The sequence below is a fragment of the Pelobates fuscus genome, chromosome 5 (genome assembly GCF_036172605.1).
Source record: "Pelobates fuscus isolate aPelFus1 chromosome 5, aPelFus1.pri, whole genome shotgun sequence".
Classification (NCBI taxonomy): domain Eukaryota; kingdom Metazoa; phylum Chordata; class Amphibia; order Anura; family Pelobatidae; genus Pelobates; species Pelobates fuscus.
The window spans coordinates 94,137,649-94,165,371 of record NC_086321.1 but is presented as its reverse complement, the minus strand read 5'-3'; the positions used below and the strand labels follow the sequence as shown (position 1 = coordinate 94,165,371).

At 41.1% G+C, this 27,723-nt stretch overlaps 1 protein-coding gene across 1 annotated transcript in view; it reads right to left on the bottom strand.

Moving 5' to 3' along the window:
• SHISAL2B (shisa like 2B) overlaps positions 1-23,890 on the bottom strand; it is a 162,412-nt gene extending 138,522 nt beyond the window's left edge. The window contains exon 1 of the mRNA XM_063456403.1: positions 23,649-23,890. Within this exon, the coding sequence (XP_063312473.1) occupies positions 23,649-23,842 (194 nt within the window). The 5' untranslated portion in view covers positions 23,843-23,890. The remainder of the gene's footprint in view (positions 1-23,648) is intronic.
• Between the last annotated feature and the right edge of the window lie 3,833 nt (positions 23,891-27,723).

Below are 27,723 nucleotides of genomic sequence, written 5' to 3'. Positions count from 1 at the left end.
CTACATCAAGAAAGAGGAATTGGGAGGAGCCTGATGACAGCTTATATTACTGTGATGCATGCTGATTGGTTAAACTTTTTTACACTGATTATTAACTGTTTCTTTGCTGCTGGGAGTTACAGTAAAGAAAGATAAGCAAATATTCGCCTCCTGTCTTTAATAAAATTTAGATTATTCGGTCATTAAAAGTTAGAATAATCCTGAATTTTAGGATATTTAAACGAGCAAGAAAGAAGATGGAGGATGAACTTTTGATAAAGGCTTTGTGCCGAAACGTGTCAAGTTTTATTCATGCCCAAGAGGACTTTTTAAGATTAAATTGTATGTTTCATTTATTTTTATCCAGCGACCTTTAGTGTGTCCAATAAAAGTTTTTTTGCATTACTTCCTGCATCCTGGAGTATTTGAAGCAACAGAAACCAAGGACCACAGAGGGGATCTAGCTTGGAGTTTGAGTATAACATACGCTAATCTGACAAGCTTCTAGTCTGAGTCAGCTTTTTTAAGTGGCTCATGACCATGTGAGTGTAACCATTCGCAGTTCTTATCATATTTATCTGCTACGTTATTACCCTATATTTTAATTTTTCTTGTTTTTAGATTTACAAGAATGGTTGTAACAATTCCATGTGCAATAAGGGTAACATGTTTTAGTGTGCTCTCACCATTCACATATTTTGTAATACTGGACTATAAAACTGATTGCCATGATGTGCCAAGTTTTTGCCTCTAAACTGCCATGACATGCCAAAATTATACCTCTAAAAGTACCATGGGATCCCAGAATTATGCATCTAAAACTGCCATGATATGCCAAGTTTCTGCCTCTAAAACTGCCGCGATATGACAAAAGTATGCCTCTAAAACTGCCATGATATACGAAAATGATGCCTCTAAATCTTCCATGATATGCCACGTGTATGCATCTAAAACTGATTGCCTTGATGTGCCAATTGTATGCCTCTAAAACTGATTGCCATGGTGTGTCAATTGTATGCCTCTAAAACCAGGGCCGGACTGGGAAGAAAATTCGGCCCGGGCATTTTTTAATTACAGCGGCCCACTAAAAAGGGGGCGGGCCAGATAGGGTGTGTTTTGTCATCACCAATGACAAGCACACCCCATCACACAGTAAACATGTTGGTTCAATGCTCTTCCAGGGTAGTCCATGCGCAGAGCTCTGCTGAAGAGCTCTGGCATGAGAAAAATACCCTGTATTTGTTCTGCACAGCGCAAGCAAATTCAATAACATGCTTGCACTGTGTTTGCTTGAAATTTGTCTCTGGTGTCTCAATAGTTGGGATACCAGGAGACAAAAATGCAAGCAAAAGCATATTGTGCAGTGTGTGTGAGGGTGCTGTGTGTGTGTGTAAGGGGTGTAGTGTGTGTGCAAGAGGGGTGCAGTGTGTGTGTGTGTGTAAGGGGTGTAGTGTGTGTGTGTAAGGGGTGTAGTGTGTGTGTAAGGGGTGTAGTTTGTGTGCAAGAGGGGTGCAGTGTGTGTAAGCGGTGTAGTGTGTGTGTGTGTAAGGGGTGTAGTTTGTGTCCAAGAGGGGTGCAGTGTGTGTGTGTGTGTAATGGGTGTAGTGTGTGCAAGAGGGTGCAGTGTGTGTGTGTGTGTGGGGTGTAGTGTGTGTGTGTGTGAGTGATGGGTGCGGTGTTTGCGTGAGGGTGCTATGTGGGTAAGGGTGCTGTGTGTGTGTGTGTGTGTGTGCGCTGTGTGTGAGTGGGTGCTGTTTGTGTGAGGGTGCTATGTGCGTGTGAGGAAGCTGTGTGTGTCAGGGGTTCAGTGTGTGCTGTGAGTGTTAGGGGTGCAGTGTGTGTGTGTGTGTGTGTGCTGTGAGTGTTAGGGGTGCAGTGTGTGTGTGTGTGTGTGTGTGCTGTGAGTGTTAGGGGTGCAGAGTGTGTGTGTGTGTGTGCTGTGAGTGTTAGGGGTGCAGTGTGTGTGAGTGCTGTGAGTGTTAGGGGTGCAGAGTGTGTGTGTGTGTGTGTGTGTGTGCGTGTGCTGTGAGTGTCAGGGGTGCAGTGTGTGTGAGTGTGTGTGCTGTGAGTGTTAGGGGTGTCTGTAAAGCTGAAAGATATTTGTACTTGTTTGCAGGGACTAGTTACACCCATGGCAAATGATACTTTGAGAGCCAAGAACTCTGTTGCAGACTGCAAAATGCCAATTCTGTATATTGTATGCTGGCAACAGTTACAACAATCTTCTCTGTTGCATGCATCACACCTGCAAGAGGAAGCTTTCTCACACCTCCCTCTTCCCTCCATTACCTTTTTATTTATTTTTTATTTTCTAAATATAATTATATATTTCCTTCCTCACTTCTAAACACAGGCTTCCCTATGAGCGCGCAAGGCTATATCCCCCCTCCCTGCTTACCTTATGCCTGGGAGGGGGGATCCTGCTGCTGGCTTCCATCCCTGGTGGCCTTAGTGGTGAGTGAACTCTAGCCTGTGAGGCTAGAGTTCACTCTCGCGAGACCCGGAGCGTTGCCATGGCAACGGTCCGAATCTCGCGAGTGGAAGCCGGCGGAGCTGTAAGTAGGAGCTCCGCCGGGTCCTCTCCTGGCTCCCTCACTCTCTCCCCAGCCGGCGGCCGCAGTATACTGTATGTGGGCCGGTGAGGGAGATCTTTGATCTCCCCACCGGCCCGCCATGGACTACAGCAGGGCCGGCGCTCGGATAGTGCCGGCCCTGCAAAGACCGGCGGGGGAGATCCTGTGATCTCCCTGCCGGCCCCGGCCCCTGGCCACCGCGGCCCACCGGGCATTTGCCCGGTGTGCCCGATGGCCAGTCCGGGCCTGTCTAAAACTGATTGCCATGGTGTGCCAATTTTATGCATCTAAAGCTGACATGATGTGCCAATTTTATGCATCTAAAACTGATTGCCTTGATGTGCCAATTGTTTGCCTCTAAAACTGATTGCCCTGGTGTGCCAATTGTATGCCTCTAAAGCTGATTGCCATGGTGTGACAATTTTATGCCTCTAAAACTGATAGCCATCGTGTGCCAATTTTATGTATCTAATGCTGCCATGGTGTGCCAATTTTATGCATCTAAAGCTGATTACCATGGTGTGCCAATTGTATGCCTCTAAAGCTGATTTCCAGTGTGCCAGTTGTATGCCTCTAAAACCGATTGCCATGATGTGCCAATTTTATGCATCTAAAATGGATTGCCATGGTGTCAATTTATGCCTCTAAAGCCGATTGCCAGGGCATGCCATTTTTTGCCTCTAAAGCTGCTATGGTGTGCCAAGTTTATTGATTTTGAAAATATGCATTAAAAGCGAGTGGGTCTTCAAAAATGAGCATATACAAAAGTGTGCAAAAGGCATCTTCCCCTATGTATTCAAAAATCCTTGCACTGGCTCTGCATGTACATCCACAACTTTAAAAACCACCTGCATAATATCGCCCTCCTAGTGCTGCCAAAACAGCAATGATGCATCAAGGTATAGAGTCCACAAAGCCCCCGAATGTGTCGTGTGGTTTTTGACATTAGCAGCAGATCCTTTAAATCTGTAAGTTGCAAGTTGGGACTTCCAAGGATTGGATTTGTTGTTCCAGTACATCCCACAGATGCTCAATTGGATTGAGATGTGGGGAATTTGGAGGCTAAGGCAAAACCTTAAACTCTTTGTCATGTTTCTCAAACCCTTAATGAACAATATTTGCAGTGTGGCGGAGTGTATTATACTGTAGTATTCTGCAACAATCTTTAGGTAGGTAGTACGTTTCAAAGAAACATCCACATGAATGCCACGATCCAGCGTTTTTCCAGGATATCATTGTGCAGAACATAACAATGCCTTCTTCTCATTTTTCTGCATTTTGCTGCTATCTATTTGCCAGGCAAACAATGCACACGCACCCGGTTATCCACCTGATCTAAAAAAAAAACATGCTTCATGAGAACAAGCAACCTTCTTCCATCTATGGTTCTGACACACACATCCCCATTGAAGGCACTTTCGGTGGTGGACAGGGGTCATCATGGGAATTCTAACCGGTCTGTGACTGTGCACAGCAAACTGCGACGCACTGTCTGTCCTGACATCATTCTATCATGGCCAACTTTACATTTTCAGCAATTTGAAATACAGTAGTTATGCCTTCGCTCCCTATGTGCTCAATGAGCATTGGGCATCCATGATCCTGACGCTGGTTCGACCGGTTGTCCTTCCTTGCACCACTTTTAGTAGGTACTAGCCACTGCATACTGGGAACACCCTACAAGACTTGCTAATTTGGAGATGTTCTGACCCAATTAACTACCCATCACTATTTGGCCCTTGTCAAAGTCATTCAGATCTTTTCACTTGCCCATTTTTCCTGCTTCTAACATTAATCTAGTTTAGGAACTCACTTGCTACCTAATATATCCCACCCCTTGATAGTTGCTATTTTAAGTATTGAGATAGACCTCTTAATTATTGAATTCAGTTATTTCAACCAATCGGAACCATTGGCACAGGTGTATAAAATCAAACACCTAGCCATGCAGTCTGCATTTACAACCATTTGGGCAAGGCTTGTATGAAGAATTTTAAGTGATTTGTTAATAACAATTTATGGAAGTAAAATGCCATTTAGAACAAGAACAACGTATCTTATTTCACAGACAGATTTCTAAACACATATATATATCGTAGTTTAAAGACACATTACTGGGAGTATTATTGCTGTGAAGCTCTGTCATACACTCAGACACACTAACATTACGGAGCTCCTAGAAAAGAGTGACATTAGGAGAGAAAAGAGGTATTTTTACCCAAAATAGGGACTGTCCTTCCTAATCAAGGACACTTGGTAGGTATGTACAATCAGTAATCCTCCTGAATTTTTCAAATGTTTTATTATAAAAATGGTTTGTAATACCTTTCTTTACCTACATTTACTTGCAGTGGTAATTGTTCCTTTATAAGTTCGATGTTTTTGCTTTAACCCGTCGAAAATTTGAATACAAATCATAACACATAAATAAAACAGATTGTTATATTTCTATAGAACTTTCCATCGAACACAGATTTGCTTGAATATCAGCAGTAGGCTATAAGATGAAAATGTAGCTAATCTATAAAAAAAAAACTATTCAGATGTGAATAACTCAAACCTTTATTGTAGCACTGCTACACAATCATCCTGTCAGTAGTGTCTTTCAAAAATACTGCTCGGTCTCCATGACAGCAAGAATGCAGTAGCATGTTGCCTTAATTAACTCGTCTTGTACCAAAGCAGTATGTGGTGCATTCCAATCTAATGCACTTAAAGAAACACTGTCTTATGAATAAGTATATTTAGAATGTTAGAGTTTTCCTATGGCTTTAGATTACTAGTCTCCCCTGGTAAAGATTAAATACAGAAATTAAACTCAATTTATAGCGAGCGCTGTCCCAGTTCGGTTCTGCAGCTGCTCCTCTACTTCTGCAATCATCAGTATCATTTGTAATCATCAGTTATGATCTGTTGCCAATCAGATGCTTCTCAAAGAGAAACAATGAATCCAATGCCTATCTATTAAAATCAATGCATTTGGCAATGCCAAAAGTGAATACTTACAGTAATTGACGTGCTTCACTAGGAAGTGCCTCTTGTGATTCTCTGACCTAAAGACACTACAGGCATACTAACCCACACATGCAAACATTGCCGTTTCTCACCCTTTGTCAGAGGGTAGGTACAGGATGTGTGTATTAAAATACTACATTCAGATGAAGTGGTTTTGGTGCATAGAGTGTCCATTTAGGGTTAAATTATACTGCATATTGCCTGTTTGATGAAGAATACATTACACTTTAAAGTATAAGATTTGATAACAATTGCTGTGTTGATGAGGTTTTCTCATTTCTTCTTTGATAAAGCTTGTATACTAAAGTGTGTGAAGTTGCACTCCCTCTAGTACTAAAGGGAACTAGATCGCTTATACCGCAAGTAGACCACTCTGTTGGTGATGATTTGAACTTAACTAGCAGTAGGATTCATTTCTGCCTGACTTTTGCAAAAAGCAACAGCCCATCTGCATTACCATGAATTCATTGTACTGTTAAGTAGAAAACCTACAACGGAGTAAGACAGGAATCTATGCCATAGGGACCATTTGTGAACATTCCTAATTGTTTCCTATTTGATGAGTGCTATTTTTACAGACAGTAGAATTAGGGTATGATACCCCAGTGCCTGCAATCCTGGTTAGGCAATTATGGTGCCTGACATTTTGATGTCATAGTTATGTGGGGTAAAATTGATAGAAAACAGTTTTGCTTAATTTTACCTCTACCCTATACCTTAGTCTGGATGTCTCATTTAAACCTTCTAACTCGTTTAACCCACTAGTTCTTAGCTCTGAAGTCAGGACCCAAACTTGGCTCCCCAGCACTGCCTGTCTGCCTTTGTAGTATATAATCTATTACAAGTGAAGAATGGGTAAATTAGCTAATGGATCACAAAGCTATAAAGCAATTGCCATGTTTGTAATTTTGTTTGCTTACACAAATTAAGAACCACTGACTTAACCTCACATTAAGAATTACTAATGCACTTATACTAACTTTAACACTATTCCTAATTCTAAACTCCTAAATATTTCTAAGTATGAACCTGTTTATGTTGGCTTCAATGTTATCAGTCTTGTCCTACAGTAAAATAAGGGGGGGGGGGCCTAATGTCCTTCCCCCTGGCCCCCACCCCTGAGCGGCGGGTGGGGGCCCTAAATACTAATAATGGGGGGACCTAATGTCCTCCCCCCTAGCCCCCACCCCTGAGCGGCTGGTGGGGGCCCTAAATTGGAATAAGGAGGGGCCTAATGTCCTCCCCCCTGAGCGGTGGGTGGGGATCCTAAATACAAATAAGGGGGGGAGACCTAAGGTCCTTCCCCCTGGCCCCCACCCCTGAGCGGCGGGTGGAGGCCCTAAATACTAATAATGGGGGGACCTAATGTCCTCCCCCCTAGCCCCCACCCCTGAGCGGCTGGTGGGGGCCCTAAATTGGAATAAGGAGGGGCCTAATGTCCTCCCCCCTGAGCGGTGGGTGGGGATCCTAAATACAAATAAGGGGGGGAGACCTAAGGTCCTCCCCCCTGGCCCCCACCCCTGAGCGGAGGGTGGAGGCCCTAAATACTAATAAGGGGGGACCTAATGTGTTCCCCCTGGTCCCCACCCCTGAGCGGCGGTTGGGGGCCCTAAATACCAATGGGGGGACCTATTGTCCTCCCCCCCAGCTCCCACCCCTGAGCAGCAGGTGGGGGTCCTAAAAAAAGTGTTACCCCCCAGGTGACTAGGGTCCCCAACTAGGTCCCCCCCCCTTATTAGTATTTAGGGCCCCCACCCACCGCTCAGGGGTGGAGGTCAGGGGGGAGGACATTAGGTCCCCCCCTTATTTTACTGTAGGGCCCCCACCCACCGCTCAGGGGTGGGGGCCAGGGGGGGGGACATTAGGTCCCCCCCCCTTATTCTGATTTAGGGCCTCCACCCGCTGCTCAGGGGTGGGGGCCAGGGGGGCAATATGTCCCCCCTTTAGTTTAAAAGCCCCCACTCGCGTGGCACGGGTTGGGGCTTGGGAGGGGGGACGTTGTTTTTTTGTTTTACAGTGAGCAGCCACAGGCTCCTCACTGTTTACTAGACATGCCCCTACTCGCGGTATAGCTAGTAAGGGCATAATTGACTAATACTAAGTAATCTTTACTTAGTATTAGTAAATTTGTCTGAAAGACCAATTTAGGTCTTTCAGCCTTTTAGTAGATAGCTCCCTAATACCGTTGGAATTAGGGGGTTATCTACTTATTCATTCTTGTGATTACATTGACAGGCTAAGTAACTTACATTTTATATGAATGTATGTTACTTGATTGTTGTAAGTGTTGCAGATGCTTACAGCTGAATCCTGGCTACGTTTGTATACTTTTTATTTAAAATTGTATACAGTGTAACATTCTTCATTCTTCGACTGGGTAAGTATATTAGTACTTAGGCAATACTGTGTTTCGGAACTTCGGCACTTTGAAACTTCGGAACTTCGGCACTTCAGCACTTCGGCACTTCAGCACTTCGGAACTTCGACACTTCGGAAATTCTGTAATTTCGGAACTTCGGGACTTCGGCAATTCGGCACTTCGGCAATTCGGACATTCGGAAGTACCCGAATGTCCGAATTGCCCAAAATTCATCCGAATTCATATTCGGACCGAAACAAATTGCACATGTCTAGCACAAATTACACTATTATTTGCATAACTGGCCTGGAGCTTGGAGGCTCTGAACTCATCTGTTCATCAAAGGTAAGAAACCTCAGAGTGCTGATTGACTCTGGACTATCATTTAAACAGCAGATTTGCTCCGTAATAAAATCTGCCTACTTTCATCTGAAAAACATAGCCAGGATCCAACACTTAATTCCACCGGATGATATGCCAACATTAATCAATGCATTTGTATCCTCTCGGCTAGATTACTGCACTGTACTTTACTTGGGCGTCCATCGCCTTCAGACTATACAAAATGCAGCAGCCAGCCTACTGACCAATCATACTCGCTCCTGACACATAATACCTGTTCTCCCTGCATTGGCTTCCAATTAAATGGTGAACATAATTTAAAATTGGCCTGCTAACCTTTAAAGCCTTAAACAATCAAGGCCCACAAAACCTGCAAGAGCTCCTGACACCCTTGAATATGCTATGCAATTTTCGGCACCTGTTCTAAAGAAGGATATCATGGCACTAGAAATAGTGCACAGGTGAGCTAAAAAAATTCTAAAAGGAATGGAGCATTTTAGTTACGAAGAAAGGTTAAAAAATGTAAATCTCTTTAGTTTGGAAAAACAGCGCCTGAGAGGGGATATGATAACATTATACAAATATATTGGGGGCCAGTACAAACCATTATCTGGAAATCTATTCATAAACAGGGCTATACATAGGACACGAGGTCACACATGTAGCCTGGAAGAAAGGAGATTTCATCTAAGGCAAAGAAAATGTTTTTTTTACAGTAAGAAGTATAAGGATATTGAATTCTCTGCCTGAAGAGGTGGTTTTATCAGAGTCAATATAGATGTTTAAACTGCAATTGGATAAATACTTGCAAAAACATAACATGCAGGGATATAATTTCTAATTAGTGGGGTAATAGCTGCTTGATCCAAGGAGACATCTGACTGCTATTCTGGGGTCAAGAAGGATTTTTTTTACTAGTTTGTTGCAAAATTGGAAGCGCTTCAGACTACGTTTTTTTGCCTTCTTTTGGATCAACAGCAAAAACATATGTGAGGAAGGCTGAACTTGATGCAAGTCTCTTTTCAGCTATGTAACTATGTAACCCTACATTCCATCCCATTCACTTCGGTCAGCCAGCAAATCCTTCCTGTCAGTGCCAAGACGGACTCCGGTTCCAATAGCAGCATAGTTTATCCATAATGTAGGTGGTAGTGGAGGCGTGGGATGCATTCTCGTCAGTAATATTAAGGTTGTATAACTGAAACTTTGCACTATAATGCATAAATTAGAAAATGTCTTGTATTGTATATGTCTTCTAAAATGTCACACCACAAGTTTGCTTTGTACATATATTGAGCTCCTAAACAATAACACCACAAAATAAAAAACAATTATGAAATTAAACACAATGACAAAATACAAAGCATACAGCTGAACAAATATGGATCCTTACCACCACTTGTAGTCAGGTACCCAGGTGACCCTCTATCTTACCACTCGGTTTAAAGGAGATATTGTTGGGATCCCAAGCATATGGAGTAGCTTGCGTGGTCATGTCAATGCTTGGAGCTGATAGACCCAATAGACACCTTAAGAACTGTGGTAGTTCTTGGGCAGAAATTGTGGTTGGTATGCCACAGATTTTATTATGATTGCATCTGAAGAGAGTGTTGATGAAGAGTATCAGTCATGGTAGACAAGACATGCCAATTTGAAAGTACATTATATCCCGTTCTGATGCATGCACTCGATCTGTAACTGTTTGTACATCAGTTCTGATCACTGCTAAGTCTGCTGCAAGCAGGTTTTGAAAACCTTGCAATATGACCTCTATATCCTGTTTAGTAGCGGGAGCCAATCCCTCTAGGGACTACAAAGCATGAGAAACATGTCACTAAGGTGAGCTCAAAGAGGCCAAGGTACCCAGGCCCTCCATGGCAGCCATCTTAGTCTGTACTAGCCGCTGTAGCATAGTCCCAATCTCTCTCCTCTCAGCTAGTGCACCAAATTGAGTTTTCTGTAATTGATGCCACATAGCTGACATGTTATCAGTTGAGGCAGGTAAAGGATGATCAGCTGTACTGGACACTTGGCACGGGTATGATCAACCGAGGAGTGTCTCTATGTCAGGGAAGGCCGGCATGTAGTAGGCCCCCAGATTCCTGCTTTGTCAGCTTCAGAATATGAAAGAAAGGCATCTTTCAATGCAGGAGGGCCTTCAGAAAGAGATGTGGAGTTGTTTGGAGCTGGATGATTGTTGTGACATGAGATATTTAGCAAGTTTATGTGAGTTTGGTGTGATATACGATATGGTGTTTGTTCAGTCTCGCTGGCAAGATCTGCCGCTAATGAGATGTTAATGAAATATCTGATAATGTTACAGAGAGTTTATAATTATTATGTACTACTAGATTATGTACTATATATGGTATAATGCATTTAAGTGCCCAGGGCCGTTTGAAGGAATTTGGGGGCCCCAAGCAAAACGGACATGGAGGCCCCCCCAAACTCCAACCCCCCCACACCCCCCACATGCACGCTCAAGGTCTGGGCCCCCCGGCGCCCCCCTCCCTCCCTCCCCCCCCCTGAGTCCGCCCACAGGGATGCAGTGAGTGCAGGGCCGGTGCAAGGATTTTTGCCGCCCTAGGCAAAAGTAAAGTTTGTCGCCCCCCATGTGACATCACAGTGCCCCACCCATATGATCTGCCATGTTAACTAACACAGTGCTGCAGTGCCGCCGTGTTTACAATAAAAGGCCTGCAGGGACAGGCTATAGACACCAGAACCACTACATTAAGCTACAGTGGTTCTGGGGACTATAGTGTCCCTTTAATGTGAGGTAAATTAGAGATTAGTGCCACGAATAATATACTAGATTGCCTACTTACAACCAGATGAGGATGATGATGGGCTTCAGCTGCCGTCTGGCTCCACTGGTCTGGTGTAGAACAGGCCCTCTGGAGGCGGTTTGTAACTGTGGTCACAAAAATCAATGTTCTGGGAGAACGGGAAGCAGCTCCATTTTTTGAGGGCCATTTACACAGTTTAAGGTCTGGGTCCCAGGGTCCACCTTCATGTTCCAACAATGAGTTTGTTCACAGGGTTGTGTGTGTGTGTGGGGGGGGGGGGTGTCCTGATGTGTGTAAGGAATGCATTGTGTGAATCTGTGTTTGTATGTGTAAGGGCTGCAAGGTGAGTTTGTGTATGTATTGGATGCAGTGTGTGTGTCTGTAAGGCAGTGTTTCCCAGCCCAGTCCTCAAGGCACACCTACCAGTCCAGGATTTAAGGATTACCCAGTTTTGTCTAAGGTGTTTTTAGAAAAAAAAGAAAAAAACACCTTAGACACAACTGGGTCACCCCTAAATCCTGGACTGGTAGGTGTGCCTTGAGGACTGGGTTGGGAAACACTACTGTAAGGGATGCACTGAGTGTGTGGAATGGGTGCATTGTGTGTTGCTGTGTGTAAGGGATGCATTGCTTGTGTATGTGTGTAATGCATTGTGTGTTTTTCTGTGTGCAAGGGGTGCATTGTGTGTGTGATGGATGTCAATCTCTCCCCCTACCCCCGTCAATTTCCTTCTTCTCCACCCCCCTCTCATTGCCTTCTCCCCCCTCCAATTTCCTTCTTCTCCCCCTCCCTCTCATTTCCTTCCTCCCCCCTCCAATTTCCTTCCTCCCCCTCCAATTTCTTTCCTCTCCCCCTCCAATTTCCTTCCTCCCTCCCCCTCTCAAGTTTCCTTCCTCCCTCCCCCCTCAAATTTCCTTCCTCTCCCCCTCCCTCAAATTTCCTTCCTCCCTCTCCCCCCCACTCCCTCAAATTTCCTCCCTCCCTCTCCCCCCACTCCCTCAAATTTCCTCCCTCCCTCTCCCCCCACTCCCTCAAATTTCCTCCCTCCCTCTCCCCCCCACTCCCTCAAATTTCCTCCCTCCCTCTCCCCCCACTCCCTCTCATTTCCTTCCTCCCCCTCCAATTTCTTTCCTCCCTCCCCCCCTCAAGTTTCCTTCCTCCCTCCCCCCTCAAATTTCCTTCCTCTCCCCCTCCCCCTCCCTCAAATTTCCTTCCTCTCCCCCCCCAAATTTCCTCCCTCCCTCTCCCCACCACTCCCTCAAATTTCCTCCCTCCCTCCCCCCCCACTCCCTCAAATTTCCTCCCTCCCTCTCCCCCCCACCCACTCAAATTTTCTCCCTCTCCCCTCCACTCAAATTTTCTCCCTCCCCCCCACTCAAATTTTCTCCCTCCCCCACTCAAATTTTCTCCCTCCCTCCCCCCCACTCAAATTTTCTCCCTCCCCCCTCACTCAAATTTTCTCCCTCCCCCCACTCAAATTTTCTCCCTCCCCCCACTCAAATTTTCTCCCTCCCCCCCATTCAAATTTTATCCCTCCCCCCACTCAAAATTTTCTCCCTCCCCCCCCTCAAATGTCCTCCCTCCCTCTCCCCCACCCCCACTCACTGAAATGTCCTCCCTGAGTCCCTGACACCCGGCGGGCGCGCGAGGGAGCACTCTCCTCTGAGTGCTTCCTCTTCAGCTCCCTCGCGCGCCGCGTACTGATGCCGGAGCCGGAAGATGACGTCATCTTCCGGCTCCGGCATCAGTACGGTGCGCGAGGGAGCTGAAGAGGAAGCACTCAGAGGAGAGTGCTCCCTCGCGCACCCGCCGGGTGTCAGCAGGGCCAGCCTCTGCGACCCAGTATGTACCCACTGAATGTGGGGCCCGGACGACCTGAGCAGTCCGGGCCCCCCAGGACCGCATGCCCCTGCTGGCTCTGCTTGGGGCCCCGGGCCAGCTCGGGGCCCCAAGCAGTTGCTTGTTTTGCCTGTCGGCTAGCGACGGGCCTGTAAGTGCCCACAGAGACTACCTTATATAGAGAAGTAATGGGTAAAATAAACATGCAATATAGAAAAGATGCTAACCGGAGTTAATATGGAGTTAATAAACTCTTAATAGCTCCCAACTGATTCCTCTTCTGCAACTGTCACTAGTCTAATACTATCCTTACCTTTTGTGTCATTTTACCCCACTCCCTCTAGCATGTAAGCTCATTGAGCAGGGCCCTCAACCCCTCTGTTCCTGTGTGTCCAACTTGTCTGGTTACAACTACATGTCTGTTCGTCCACCCATTGTAAAGCACTGCGGAATTTGACGGCGCTCTATAAATAATATAATAATAATAATAATAATATGGCATCCAGACTGCATCACAGCAATGGCATCATATGTATATACATAATGACATCTGGATGTGATGATGTGGGCAGAAATGACATATGTGGAAGACAGGGTTCCGATAAATCATTGGAAATTAAGACACCACTATTACCTGAAGGACCCTATGTAAGGAGACAGATGTGGGACTTGTTTGCATTACCTTAAAGATCAATCTAGTTAAAACGTGTTGTGCACGAACTTGGTCCTTTAAATATTTTATTCTTTTATTGTGTCTAAATAAAGAGGGAATTTATTTTATAAAGTTTTCTTGCTTCCTGGTCCATGTGAAAGAGGGAGGTGACTGTTGAAGCTGGCGAAGGTTATCAGCTAAGATACTACAACAACACACAATTTCTTGGCACCCATAAAGTCTAAGCGTATACTATATGTGGCTTAGCAGCAATTGAGTGGGACAAATAAACCACTGTTATAATTTAACGATCACTCCTGATATACAACACCATGATCTATTCCTTTGTTTAATTTTAGGTTGTTTCATGGTCCATTTTTATGGTAATATTAATCTAATTGTTTATTGTGTGCTCTCACTAATTCCTTTTATTTGAGATTACACAATATTTCGTGTAGAGTGACTCAACTCTAGGAGATTAAAGCAGCACAGTTTTTCTCACTGTTAGCGCTAAGATTGCACTTGTTTCCCACTTATTATAAATAAATGTCTATTGCCTATCATTTAAAGTTGAATATTTGGATGAGTGTGTCCGCAGGGGGTTTGTGACTAGTACCTATTTAAAGCACAAATGCTATATACACTAGAGATGGTATCTAAGCTCTAGTGAATGTAAATATAACCACCAAACTGCACTGATTATTTTCTATTAATTGACAAAACCATCTGCACTATATGTTCTTCAATTTTTTTTTACATGTACACATAGAAACATAGAATGTGACTGCAGATAAGAACCATTTGGCCCATGTAGTCTGCCCAATATTGCACATTGTGGACCATGTAGAACATCATGTTAAGAAATCACAAGACAATATACAAATATTGTTTTAGATGTATGCCTTACACAAATATTTAAAAATAGCACTCCACCATTCTGTCATTATCTGTTTAAGAACGTTTGCTGCAATCTAGTGTTTTTTATAAAGTCAGCAGGACTTAAATATTGATGGTTTGATTTTACACTGTGGCCTTAAGTGTAGGAAGAGATTTTATCAGTATTTTCTTTTTATATGAAATAAAGAAAATATAACAAAAACATTAATGTGTTGCTCTCTAGGTGGCATTCTAAGCCCAATATTTAATCTATGTTTAATAAGCTTAATATATTATAGTATCCTAATCAGATATAATGTGGGAATAAATATTCTTGTGGTCTAGGTGGCACAGACCAACAGGTAAGATGGAGGTGGGGTTTTTATAGAGAAGGGCATGGTCAACTTCAAGGAGTGTTGTCTAGCGCTCGACCACCTAAGACGTCACCAACCGCCACTTTAAGCAATTAGAGGTGGACCGAGCAAAAGAAAAATAAACAAAATCACAGAAAAGAACAGGTGGATATATAATTATTATCTAAGATAGGTATTAGATATAGCAAGTTCTGGTTGGAACTCCTCTAATTACTGAGCATAATATCACCAAGTGGTGAGGGTTATACACATAACTTGGTGTATGTAGTATATGTACTCAACAGTCATCTTTTAAACTTGTATTGGAATTACTTCTCTATTTTGTATAAACCTCAATCTCCAAGTTAGTCATTAATTAATTAGGTAATTAATTAATCAATCATTCTGTATTCCTTATATCAGATATACTAGATGGCTGGTCCAGTTATTTTATTATTATATTTGTTTGGTGGTTGAAAATGTCGCAGTCATTTAACCCCTTAAGGACCAAACTTCTGGAATAAAAGGGAATCATGACATGTCACACATGTCATGTGTCCTTAAGGGGTTAAACTTTCTTTAATGTAGTGTTTTTTTTATTTATTTATTTTCCATTTGTTTTTTGTCCATAGTCTATGTCAGTTTTCACAGACAATGGGAAATCAGAAAAAACATGTTCTTACTGCCAGACACCATCAAAGCCATTAGTTACCATCCGTATCTAGGTTATGGGATAATGTGTTATTCAGGATTATTATTATTATTGATTTGGAGTGGAGATACTAAGAATCAGCCATGAAATTAACGATCAAAAAGGAAAAAAGGCTAATCGGTCACACTTACTGTAATTATGTACTTAGTTCCATCATTGTACATTCCATCATTGTATGTGGCCTCTTACAAAACTAACATTAAAATGCACAGGTTCATTATAACGTTTTCAGGTCCTTCCATTGATGGAAATGAAAAGCATTAGTGTAGTAGCTCTGCACAGAATGCATTCAATCATACTTGATGTAAATAAAAAGAATGGGGATATTCTCTGTAGCGCACAAGCAGAGCTATATAAAGATGCATTTAAAATAATATCTCTTCGTTATTCACTTTTGCTAGATCTGCTCTGCATTTGACATTAGACTTGAGTAATTCGTTTAGTCCGAATTTAAATTCGGACGAATTTCGGCAATTCAGACATTTGGATGCTTCCTGTGACAAACTCCCCTTTTCAAGTGAGTTTGCCAAGAGTACCTGGAGGAGCCTGCTTGTCAGCCTCCTGCCCACAGACTATGGCCCTTGTAAAATGTAATGTAAAAGTCTCCGTTCGTGTATTTGGACTATATGGTTCAGGAAACAAACAGACGCACGAAACATGATCACCTGTGTTCGATTTTATAACACTTAGGAAGACACTGCACGGTGTAAATGTTCCCACAAACAAGGGAATCAAGCATCCAGGTAAGACTATTGACTATGTTTGGTAGTTTGTTCATTTTTAAAATAGCCCTGATTCTCTGGAACTGTTTTGAGCATGGAACCATGTGTGCAGTCGGTCACATTATGACTTCCAGGAAGTTCCTGGACCCCTAAACTGATCTGGGTGATTTTTAGATAAGTTAGTCACCCAGATCAGGGCTATCAGGGGATGTAACGTTTGTAGGGTTGTATTTATTTTTAAGGTACTTTTGGGGTGTTTGGGAAATGTGTGTTTTTAATACCTGGATATAATTGAGTTTAATACAGTGCTTGACTCAATTATCTCCCAGGCACAGGGGAGGGATCATCTTTTAATGTTATGTTGTGGATCTTACAGCCAATGTAATTGTGTATTTGTTTTTACTGTGGTTTACTCTCAGGTCCAGGGGGGAGTGCCACTTGCATGGGGACCTGTATAAAAGGCCAATTGTGGCTGCCAATAAAGGTATTCCAGCATGTACTCCCAGAACTATGTGTCATCTGGTTACTGGGAGGGGAAAGGGCTATTCTTTAATCACTGTTCCAGTGTGGAGGATTCAATGGGGAAAGTCCTTGTAAGAACTAGAGCTCCCAGGACTGAGTGCCATCCAGTTCCTGGGGGTTGCAAGAGCTAGTTCCCCATTTGCTCCAGGAGGGAGCGGTTCCAGGGCCCCAGTCAAGCCACAGCGACTGTGGGCAGAGGTACTGTGGTTTGTCCCCTGTTCCAGCTAGGAAGCGGACCTTGGCAGAGGTACCCAGCCAGGGGTACAGGGAGCTCCATTACATTGGTGGCAGCAGTGGGATTGCTTCCTAGTCAGTGGGGAAACCAGCACATCTTCTGGAATTCGTGGAGATGGAGCAAGCTAGCCCCTGTGCAGCATCCCCATACATGGTGGAGTTCCAGTGGAGACTGCAGGATGCATTGGCCCGGTATGATGGCAATATCACAGGATGTGTTGACCTGGATATTAGGGTCCAGGTCCGAAAGCAATGCTGGGAAAAGAGTAGATGCAAGTTCTCCAGAAAGAATCCCTCCCAACCCCTGAACAGCGACATCGGAATCAATTTGATCTGCGGAGACCTTTCTTGAGAAAAGAGCCCCTGGAGGAATGGCTGATTCAACTAGAGAGACTGATCTGGAGAGAATTGGTGGTAGAAGATGGCTACCGGTCTTTACGGTGGCATGGGGTCCAGCAGTACCCATGGCTAGCCGATGATGACCCGACAGAGGGTGAGGACTATAATGACCCTGGCCTATTGTGTGGAGACTTATCAGGGGGGGGACTTAGTTTGTAAGTACTGCATTGCTCCGATACTGGGAAATCCAGGCACTTACCTGGAGGTAGAGGTGACCTGTCCCCATCCCCCAAAACAGCAGGAGTTATTGGGAGTGGAGAAAACTAGTTTCACTCCCCAGCGGCAGGGTATGTTTCAGGGAGTGGAGATGGTTGGTCTCACTCCCCAGCTGCAGTGTGCAACACAGGGAGTGGAGACAGTCAACCTCACTCCCCAGCGACCGAGTATGTTACAGGGAGTGGAGACAATGGGTCCCACTCCCCAGTGGAAGGGTGAGTTATTGGGAGAGGAGACGGCCGGTCCCTCTCCCCAGCGGCAATATACATATATGACGGCTCAGTGCCTGTATGCTAACAAATGTGACTTTCTATTCAAGTCAATGGAGGAGGCAGCTGCTGCATCAACTTGGTAACCTATAATCTGGAATCTATAAGCATTTCATAAAGTTTTTTGACTTCCCTCTAGTATTATGCGACATTTATCAAAGCAGTCACAATTAGAATTTACCAACTTTTCTAATGTCAAAAAAATGCCACCAGAGTCAAAAATTACCATCTTAACATTTGGCCTAAATTGTGCTTTTCATAGTAAAAGAGACACTATAGTAACCAGAATAACTACAGCTTTATTTAGTTGTTTTGATGTCTATAGCCTGTCCCTGCAGGCTTTTTAATGTAAACACTGCCCTTTAAAAAAAAAAAAAAAAGGCAGTGTTTACATTACTGCCTAAAACACCTCTAGTGGCAGTTATGCAGACAGCCACTAGGGGTGCTTCCTGGGTTCAGTGCTGCACAATGTGTACCTCATAGAGAAGCATTTATGAGGAGATGCTAATTGGCGCAGGGTGACTTTTTGTTTCATGGGAAAGCATTTTTTTATAGGGAAGCATTGAATTGGCTGAGATAATCAAGTTTGATGATTTCAACCAAGGTGCCAGAGCTGCCTTCAAGGAGTTTTAGCTTTTAGTTGGTGTTCCAAACAGACAGTTCAGATTTGGTGCATATCCTGTGTATTTTTCTTATTTTCAGTGGCTCTGTTAAAGTGTCAGTAAATTCTCTCAGCAGGATTGTGATTGTGGGGTACTTGATGATGGTAAAACTGGTGTTAAAAAGTATTCGAGTGATGGTATTGAAATTGTGTTGACCTCGTTAACAGCTTGTGAAATAACATTAATATATGCTAACACATGAATTCACACATATGTACAGATATGCATGCAGTCTTATCACTCCTCATGTCCATACATATTACACACCTCGTGGTCACCTTGGATCTAGGGAGCAGGTGATGGGGCGGGAGGATTGGAGCAAAGCAGAAACCTTTTCCTCTGTACCAAATCACCTTCCCAGATCGTTTACTCAGTCACAACTCAAATGAAAGAAGATCTGGCGATGTTTATTCGTCGTATGATCTGTAGAATGTGCAGTTACAACAGATAAAAGAACGATTCTTCCATACAGGTTAGCAGAGAAACAAGTCACATATGAATGTACAGCCTAGAAAACACTAGAACAGGATAGGGGGAGGGGAGTACCTGAAGCAGCATGCAAACTATGGAGTGGCCCAAGAGACAAACTTAAGATGAACATTAAAGAAACAGTACATTATAATAAAACAATATCATGTAACATGACAACTTTCTCCAACAACGTTCAGCAGTTCTGGAGCATTTTTTGAGGTATCGAGTCAGCTTGGTGTGCCAAGGTTATTGTTGGGGGCGCTTGCTGCATTTAAATGTAGGAGGTGCCATGATGTCTAGTTGAGAGGAGAGGGTGGAATTGTAGAAGGAGGTTGCAGAGCTAGGACAGGTGAGGTTTGAGATAACGTAAAAGGAGAGTTTGGAGATTAGTGGAGAAATGCTCTAGGTCAAGACATTGGAGGTTTCTGTGAGATTGATGTTCAAACGGTGGTGTCAATTGGGTCTTTGGTATGCCGATGTCAAAAGTCAGCAGACGGTGGTCAGATAGAAGAAATGGAATATTGGAGAAAGAGAGATTGGTGAAGGCGAGTGTCTCCCGCTGTATGAGTTGCTAAATTGGACCATTGTGTGAGATGTAAAATGTTCATGGATCATATTTACATAATGCTCAGGCAACCTAAAGTGTTACTGTCACTTGTGAGATCTTTAAAGGAACACTATAGGGTCAGGATGGAAACATGTATTGCTATAGTGTTAAAAAACACCATCTGTCTCCCAGCCCTCCTCTCTCTCCCCCCCCCCCCCCCCCCCAGTTGCCCTTAAATATAGTAAAATCGTACTCCTATTCCAGTCTACTACGGCTGGCTCTGCCCCTGGTCTGTCTGCTTGTCAGACAGCATCAAAAGTGTTGATCAAAAGCCAATCACAATGCTTTCCCATAGGATTGGCTGAGACTGGCAAGGAGTCAGGGCAGATCCAGCACAAGCCAAACACTGCCCTGCTCAGCATCTCCTCATATATATTGCTTTTTTTTCTCTCACCATAGGGTTCAAACCTAACACCTGTATTTACCTTTTCACAATAGCACTCAACCCTTAAAGGGTGGAAAGACATTCTCTTTCCCTCTTTTTAATGAAATAATTAAATTAAAGTTGGAAGCATAATTTTTTTCCATTATCTATTTGTATAGACTTTCTGTGGGCTATTTCTGTATTTACAAAGCAATTAAGGGGTTCATTAATTACATCATTATAAACAATCATCAGTATTGAGAAAGAAAAAGTTAGGGGGGGGTGCATGCTTAACTGCGCAGACGTATGAAGTGTAACTGGCATGAAGTTAAATAATGAGCAATATCCAATACCTATATTTTTAAGCTGATGGCCACTTATAGACATACTTCCATATTTAATGATCTGAGAACTTGCACAGCAAAGAATTCCCGATAAATTCTTGAACTATTCATCCACAACCCATGAATAGTTAAAGAAATGAAGTCATCCATCACCTGGAGCTAATAATTCTTAACATCCTAGAGACAAACTCTGATAAATTCACTGCTTAGTTTCTAAAGGTAAATGACAGTAACATTTGTTAATTTAACCTTTGACGAAGGGCAAAGTCCCTAATTTTAACATGAATCATCCTAAATTTGCAAAGATTTCCATGCTCAATGTGTCATTGATATGTAAGGGGTAAAAAAAGAGAAGCTGTAACTGGGATAAATAATATAATCCCATCGTGTATATGTTAGAAGGATGTATTGAAGAGAGAGACTGAAAATCACTGTATAGGAGAGGCCAGACAGTGTTACCCTAGTTTTAAAACTAGACACTTTTTTCCCTAGTTTTGATACACTGAAGATTTATACAGGAAGAATCTCAACAGCAGTGATGACCTCAATAGTTGGTCCAATGAGATGGAACCAGAAATCTTGGAGAGCGAAGTGAGATGGGCCCCACGATTTCTTGAAGATAACAAGGCTGCAGGAGTTGATGAAATCACAATTGAACTATTCAAAATTCTGCAAGATGATGCTGTGAAAATTCTGCTTGCCTTATGTCAACAAATTTGGAAAACTCAACAGTGGCCAAAAGACTGGAAAAGGTCAGTCTACATCCAAGTCCCAAAAAAAGGCAATGCCAAAGAGTGCTCCAATAATCAAACAATTGCAATAATTTCACATGCCAGCAAGGTAATGCTTAATATCCTACTCGCTTGACTCAAACAATATATGGACTGGGAATTACCAGATGTACAAGCTGGGTTCCGCAGAGGAGAAGAAGAAGAGATCACATTGCCAATGTACGATAGATAATAGAGAAAGCCAAAGAGTTCCAGAAAAACATCTACTTCTGATTCATAAACTATTTTAAAGCCTTTGACTGTGTGGATCGCAACAACATGTGGCAAGTTCTTAAAGAGATGGGAGTACCAGATCATCTCATCCCCCTCCTGAGGAATCTGTATGTGGACCAAGAAGTCATAGTCAGAACCAAACATGGGACAACAGATCGGGAAAGGAGTGCAACAAGGTTGTATATCGTCACCTTATTTATTCAACTTATATGCGGAATACATAATACGTGAGGCTGGGCTGGATGAATCCAAAGCTGGAATCAATATTGCTGGACAAAATATCAACAACCTCAGATATGCAGATGATACTACCCTGATGGCTGAAAGTGAGGAAGAACTAAAGGACCTGTTGATGAGAGTAAAAGAAGAGAATGCAAAAGCTGGCTTGTTGCTTAACGTTAAAAAGACTAAGATCATGGCAATCAGCAATCTTAGCTCCTGGCAAATGGGGAAGAAGTGGAGGCAGTGACAGATTTTCTTTTCCTGGGATCAAAGATCTCTTTAGATGGTGACTGTAGTCATGAAATTAAAAGACGTTTGCTTCTGGGGAGGAAAGCTATGACAAGCCGGTAAAAACTAAAGATATTACACTATCAAGAAAGGTCCGCATAGTCAGAACTATGATATTCCCAGTAGTAACATACGGATGTGAGAGCTGGACTATAAAGAAGGCTGAGCGTCGTAGAATTGATGCCTTTGAACTGTGGTGTTGGAGAAAACTGCTTAGAATCCCTTGTATAGCAAGAAGATCCAATAAATCCGTACTACAGGAAATCAAGACAAACTGTTCACTTGAAGCTATGATCATGAGGCTGAAGCTCAAATATTTTGGCCATATAATGAGAAGGCAGGATTATCTAGAGAAGACTCTGATGCTGGGAAAGATTGAAGGCACACAAAGAAGGGGACAACAGAGATGGAGATGGATAGATGAGGTCACTGAAGCCATGAACATGAAGTTGTTGGAGCTTAGAGGGGCAGTGACTGACAGATGTACCTGGCCTGCTATGGTCCATATGGTCACAGAGAGTCTGACACGACTGAACAACTAAACTACAACAACAAAACCAGACTCTTTTTTTTAAATCGTTCATTGTATTACCAAATTCATCATAAACCAAGAGAGACAAAGCCCATATCAAGAACGTAATTTTAAGTGTTTGGAGGCTGAAAAGTTATCTGAAATTATTGAATAGCCTTCTCTTTGAATTAATAATGAATTCGTTTACAGAGAGTTATTCATTAAATTGTGAATGATTAAAAATAGCCAGTTTAAGGAAAGCCTGAGTTGAAGAATTTTACAAATCCTGATATTTTGAACAGAAATTCGAAATTTCCTGGACAATTTTTGACAGTTACTGGTTTAACCCCTTAAGGACCAAACTTCTGGAATAAAAGGGAAAAATGACATGTCACACATGTCATGTGTCCTTAAGGGGTTAAAGAAGATTCTGCAATGTTTTTTTTCACAACCATTTTACTTGGTGTTTTCTTTTCTCTACTCCTATGCAAAATAATGCTCATTCTAAACTGACCACATTTCCGCTTGTTTCTCATGTTTCTCCATTGAGACATTTAATCATGATTATTTAATATTTACTAAAATCTTTTTTTCTGCAACTCTAAACTCTCAAAAGCTTACATACAAAAAAACTAAAATCATTTTTGACTTTGAAAGGTTATGGGTGTGAATCGTATAATCTCTAATCAACAACATGTTGCAAGGTAGAAATAACTGATTACAGACAATAAGAAATAGAAAATTATCATTCAGATTTAGAGAAATATCACAGAGAAATATTGTGATATTGTATTGAACAAAAGAATGCAAGTATATGTGTTTGTGCATGCGTGTGGGCATGCGTTTGTGTGTGCATGTGTGTGTAAATATCTATATATCTCATACACACTCACACTATATCTATTTATACTAAACATAAGTGTTTTTTTACGGCTGTTTTTACTATAATATCTACATATAGTTAAAGATGATTCATTTTAAGCTTTTCATTTGCATGGTCAGTTATTAAGCCCACGGAATACTTTTGCAAAGTCAATCCATCATTTCCTGAAATAAAGCATTCTAAGGGGATCGGTTATTCAGGTCGTTGTCCAATGTTTTTTAATGAATATTTTCAAAGTTATTATGATATAACGTTTCCAAAAGAAAACATGTGTAATAGCATACATTATAACAAATATTAACTGAGGAAAATTAACAGTATATTTATCCGGTTTTACAAAGAACAGTATATATTTACAATAAAGTCTTAAATAAAAAGAAAAAAAAGGTAACAGGTATCTTCAAATGTCATGAGCTGAATATCGGTTACTCTGGTCCTTACCTAAGTGTCCACATATATCCATGCTTGTAGGGAAAGTAGTTTCCAGGTTCGTTGCAACAATATTTCAAGTCAGCGAACCCACAGCAGTATATTAGATCTATAGTATCACCTTTCCCAGGGCAGCCAAAACTATCCACAAACGTGTTGTTGGCTGTATAATAACTAGCGCAGGATTCAGCAAGGATTCTTGTCATCCTGGAAAAGGGATGTGCTGCTCTACAAATCTCTGTGTTTTGCTGTCTCGTGTTGAGTGCAAGGCTTGGCTTCTCCAGTTACTTATACCTTTCTGATACTATAGTGGAGGTCTTTGTATTTATATCTATATTAATCTTTCATATGTGTCATGGTTTATGCTGTCACAGGAGAATGGGCTTTCTCAAAGTTAGCTCTCTACCACCACCTGTTGTTAGATTCAGCTTTGCATCTACATTAAAATCATAGTATAAGACACACACACATATATATATATATATATAATATATATAAATTAAGAGAAAATTATGTGATAATGGTGTTAGATATGAATCAATCAGCAGGAGCATATCATTGATTTTCACAATGAGTGCTAACATTTGCCTTAAAAGAAATATTTATAAATAATTCCTCTTTATTAAACTGCATTATTGCAGATATTGTAATTCGATGATTTGTATAATGTTGGAATAAATTCCTGCAATTTTACATAAATTCACAGTTAAAGATGTATAAAACTAGTTACCAAGCAGCAATATATGTATACTGTATGTTATACTTTATTAATAAATGGATAATATTCAGCTGCTTGTTATTTAATTTAGACACTGGTTTTCTCTCTAAATGCGTGCCTTTGATTAACCCCTTAAGGACCAAACTTCTGGAATAAAAGGGAATCATGACATGTCACACATGTAATGTGTCCTTAAGGGGTTAAAAGCTTTAACCTCTGAAAAGCATCTAGAAAAACCGAGGCATAAATAAAGTTATGTAAATGTAATCCATTATCAAACTTAATCCTTCACTGCCGTGTTCTTTTCATTTGAAAAAAATAAATAAATAGCATAGCCTCTATAATCAAGTATGTCCTATTCCAGCCTCTCAACTATGCCACTCTGTCTATCCTCTGTTAGTATTTAACCCCTGACTTATCTATCAGACTTCTCAGGGCTGCACTGCTCACTCTTTTTATGGTATTAACTTTCATGTCCAATTATATGTCCTCCTAGTTTTCAGTCCTTTAAAGGAACACGCCAAGCGCCAACACCATAACAACTTAATCTCAATTAGGTTCCAGGACGCTGTCTTATCTTAAGGAGTTAAACTATTTATGAACAAAGCTGTGAGTATGGAACCTGTCCTTTCTGTATCCTGGTTTACAGTGATATCCAAGGCTTCAACAAGGAAGCTACTGACAGGCTGATTGCATTAGCTGTACCACTAGCTTCCCATTTACAAAACCGTCTTCACAACATTGTGGTTAAACCGTTTGTAAATGGTTTAACCCTTTATGTTAAAACGGTGCTCAGGACCTCTTGGCAACATAGCAGCTTCATTGAGATGACGTTTTTATGGTGCCTGGAGTGTGCCTTTAAGAAATCTAATTAAAACCCAATTTTTAGCAAAGAACTAACCAATACACTCTCTTCATCTGCCTCACACATACTTATTCTTCTCTAAGTTTACATACGTATGACTAGGCATAACAATCAATCTTAATTTTAAATATAATACATTTTACCATGACCTTTTTATTAAATATTATCCCACTTACCTTGGACTGTAAGTTTATTTGATCAGGCATCAGAACATTTTTTTTTTATATATGTTGAAGAATGGTCTAAGTGCTGCTAATTCTGTGTCCTGTATAATACTGCATAATATAAAATAGATGTATTATTATTCATATAAATATAATAAATAATTTGAGAAATAAAATACATAGCTAGTCCACAAACATAAGACAAACCATTAATTGTATGAAGAGATTGCTGATCAGGGACACAGGACATCCAAGTTATGTACAGTTATTTTTTTTTCTTTTCGCTTGTTCAATTTGTGTAGTATAAACCATCAGTTTTTAAAAAAAAAGTCTGCTGATTAGGGACACCAGAAATTAAAGTTTTGTACAATTTATTTTTTACATAGAAATATTGGGGAGAACACAGTACCCCAGATTATTTGGCATTCCTTGCCCTGAACACCTCTTCAACAGGTTCAGAAGCTAAAAAAACAATTTGGGCACATAAAAAAAACATATAAAAAAAGAAAATGGAAAAACTATCCTTCTCTTAGAAATAGGCAGGAAAAATGCCTTGATATGCACCCTGATCCCTCTCTACCTCCGACTGAGGCAGAGAGACTAAGCAGGACAATGGAAGCGACATTCATTTATCTGTAGGGTGAAGACCAGACGAGGGTAATTGTGGGGTTTCGGTTTTATTTTGCTTGTTATGGCAAATCTATCAAAAATATATCCACTCCAGTAAATGGTAGTATGGGGATTAAGTATTTGTCATCTTCTGGCATGATTTAAATATTGTGTTGTTTATATAATGTCTAACACAGTGGTTTTCAGACACTGTGACATAACTAGTTTCACATCAATGTCAATGTGACGGGAAAATTGACTAGCTCATAGTGATTTTTGAAAAATTATTATATATTATATATAGGTTAGATGTAATATAAACATTTTAAATTAAATCAACTATATGCAACAATGCTACTTTTCTAACAAATTTTACTTTTTACACTTTTAATAAAATGTAGCTTTTTACTGTTCCTATGCTGAGTTCCATCAAGGAATGGTTGAATTAATATCTAATATGCGGATGTTCTTGAACTCTTAATCACATATTAGTAATCTTGTTGTCGTTTGACGACTAAATTAAGAGCGTTACTTGTCTGTGAATATGTGAATATATGAATATGTGTTGTTTTGTTATTCAAACTGAACTTTAACATTTCAGATAAGTGCATTTCTGACAACAGAACATAATTGTGCCTGTCATATTTGTGTTTATGTATATATTTTTACATTTTTATGTTAAATATTTTAAATATTTTTTTCAATATTTTCTGGAAGTCAGTGAACCTGTGCACCAATATTGTATTGTACTAAGTGGAACTGACTGGAGAAACTGCTATTCTCTTATGGTTTCAGATATATACGCTCTCTTCCTGGATTAATCATTTAAACTAAAGACACTCAGCTTTGATACCACTGATCCCAGCTATGGATAAGGCCATGTTGCTACCTTTGATTCCCACTGTTTATAATGTTATATTGTGGATTCCCATAATATGATTTCCTTGCTTGTTCTGTGAATAAAGTTTGAATCATCCCTTGAAAAAGGGGTTACACCGAAATGTTGGGGTATCCAACACTTTCATTAATTTCTTATCTAATTCTATTTACTCTCGATATGTAGTCTGAATTTTCTATATATGTATTTACTTTCTTGACTATTATTGCTTTGTTGTATTTATTGTTAAATTAAGTTAGTATATTGTCATTCATAATTGGTGGCTGGATCTAATATATTTATATGTTTTGTACTTTATATTCTGTGAATGATTTTAAATGCTTTCTTATGTATTGGTTTTGATATATATATATATATATATATATATATATATATATATCTTTATTATACATATATATATATATATATATATATATATATACTAAAGATAACAGGACAACACTGATGCTGTTTGTTACAATTGCGGCCAAAGAGGGCAGCATGTGCTTAAAATACTGCATACTGGCATTGCAGGTCCCATAGAAGGACAAAAATCCTGCCATCATCTATATCCTTAGGTGGGGATTATACCACCCATGCTGTTATACTAGAGCAGGTTCTGCTCTAGAAAATGTAAGTACATTTTCACATTTTACTTATTACATATATCAGTACTTACTGCACCATTGGAGTTCCTGTTTTTGTTTTATGTCTCCTGCATATATCACCATCAATTGGAAGACTAGCAACCCCATTAACACCATACATCCTTAGACGAGGATTATACCGTCCACGCGTTATACAGCAGAGCTCTAATAGCTCTAGCGTATGTTCACTACGCTTCCTCCAAGGTC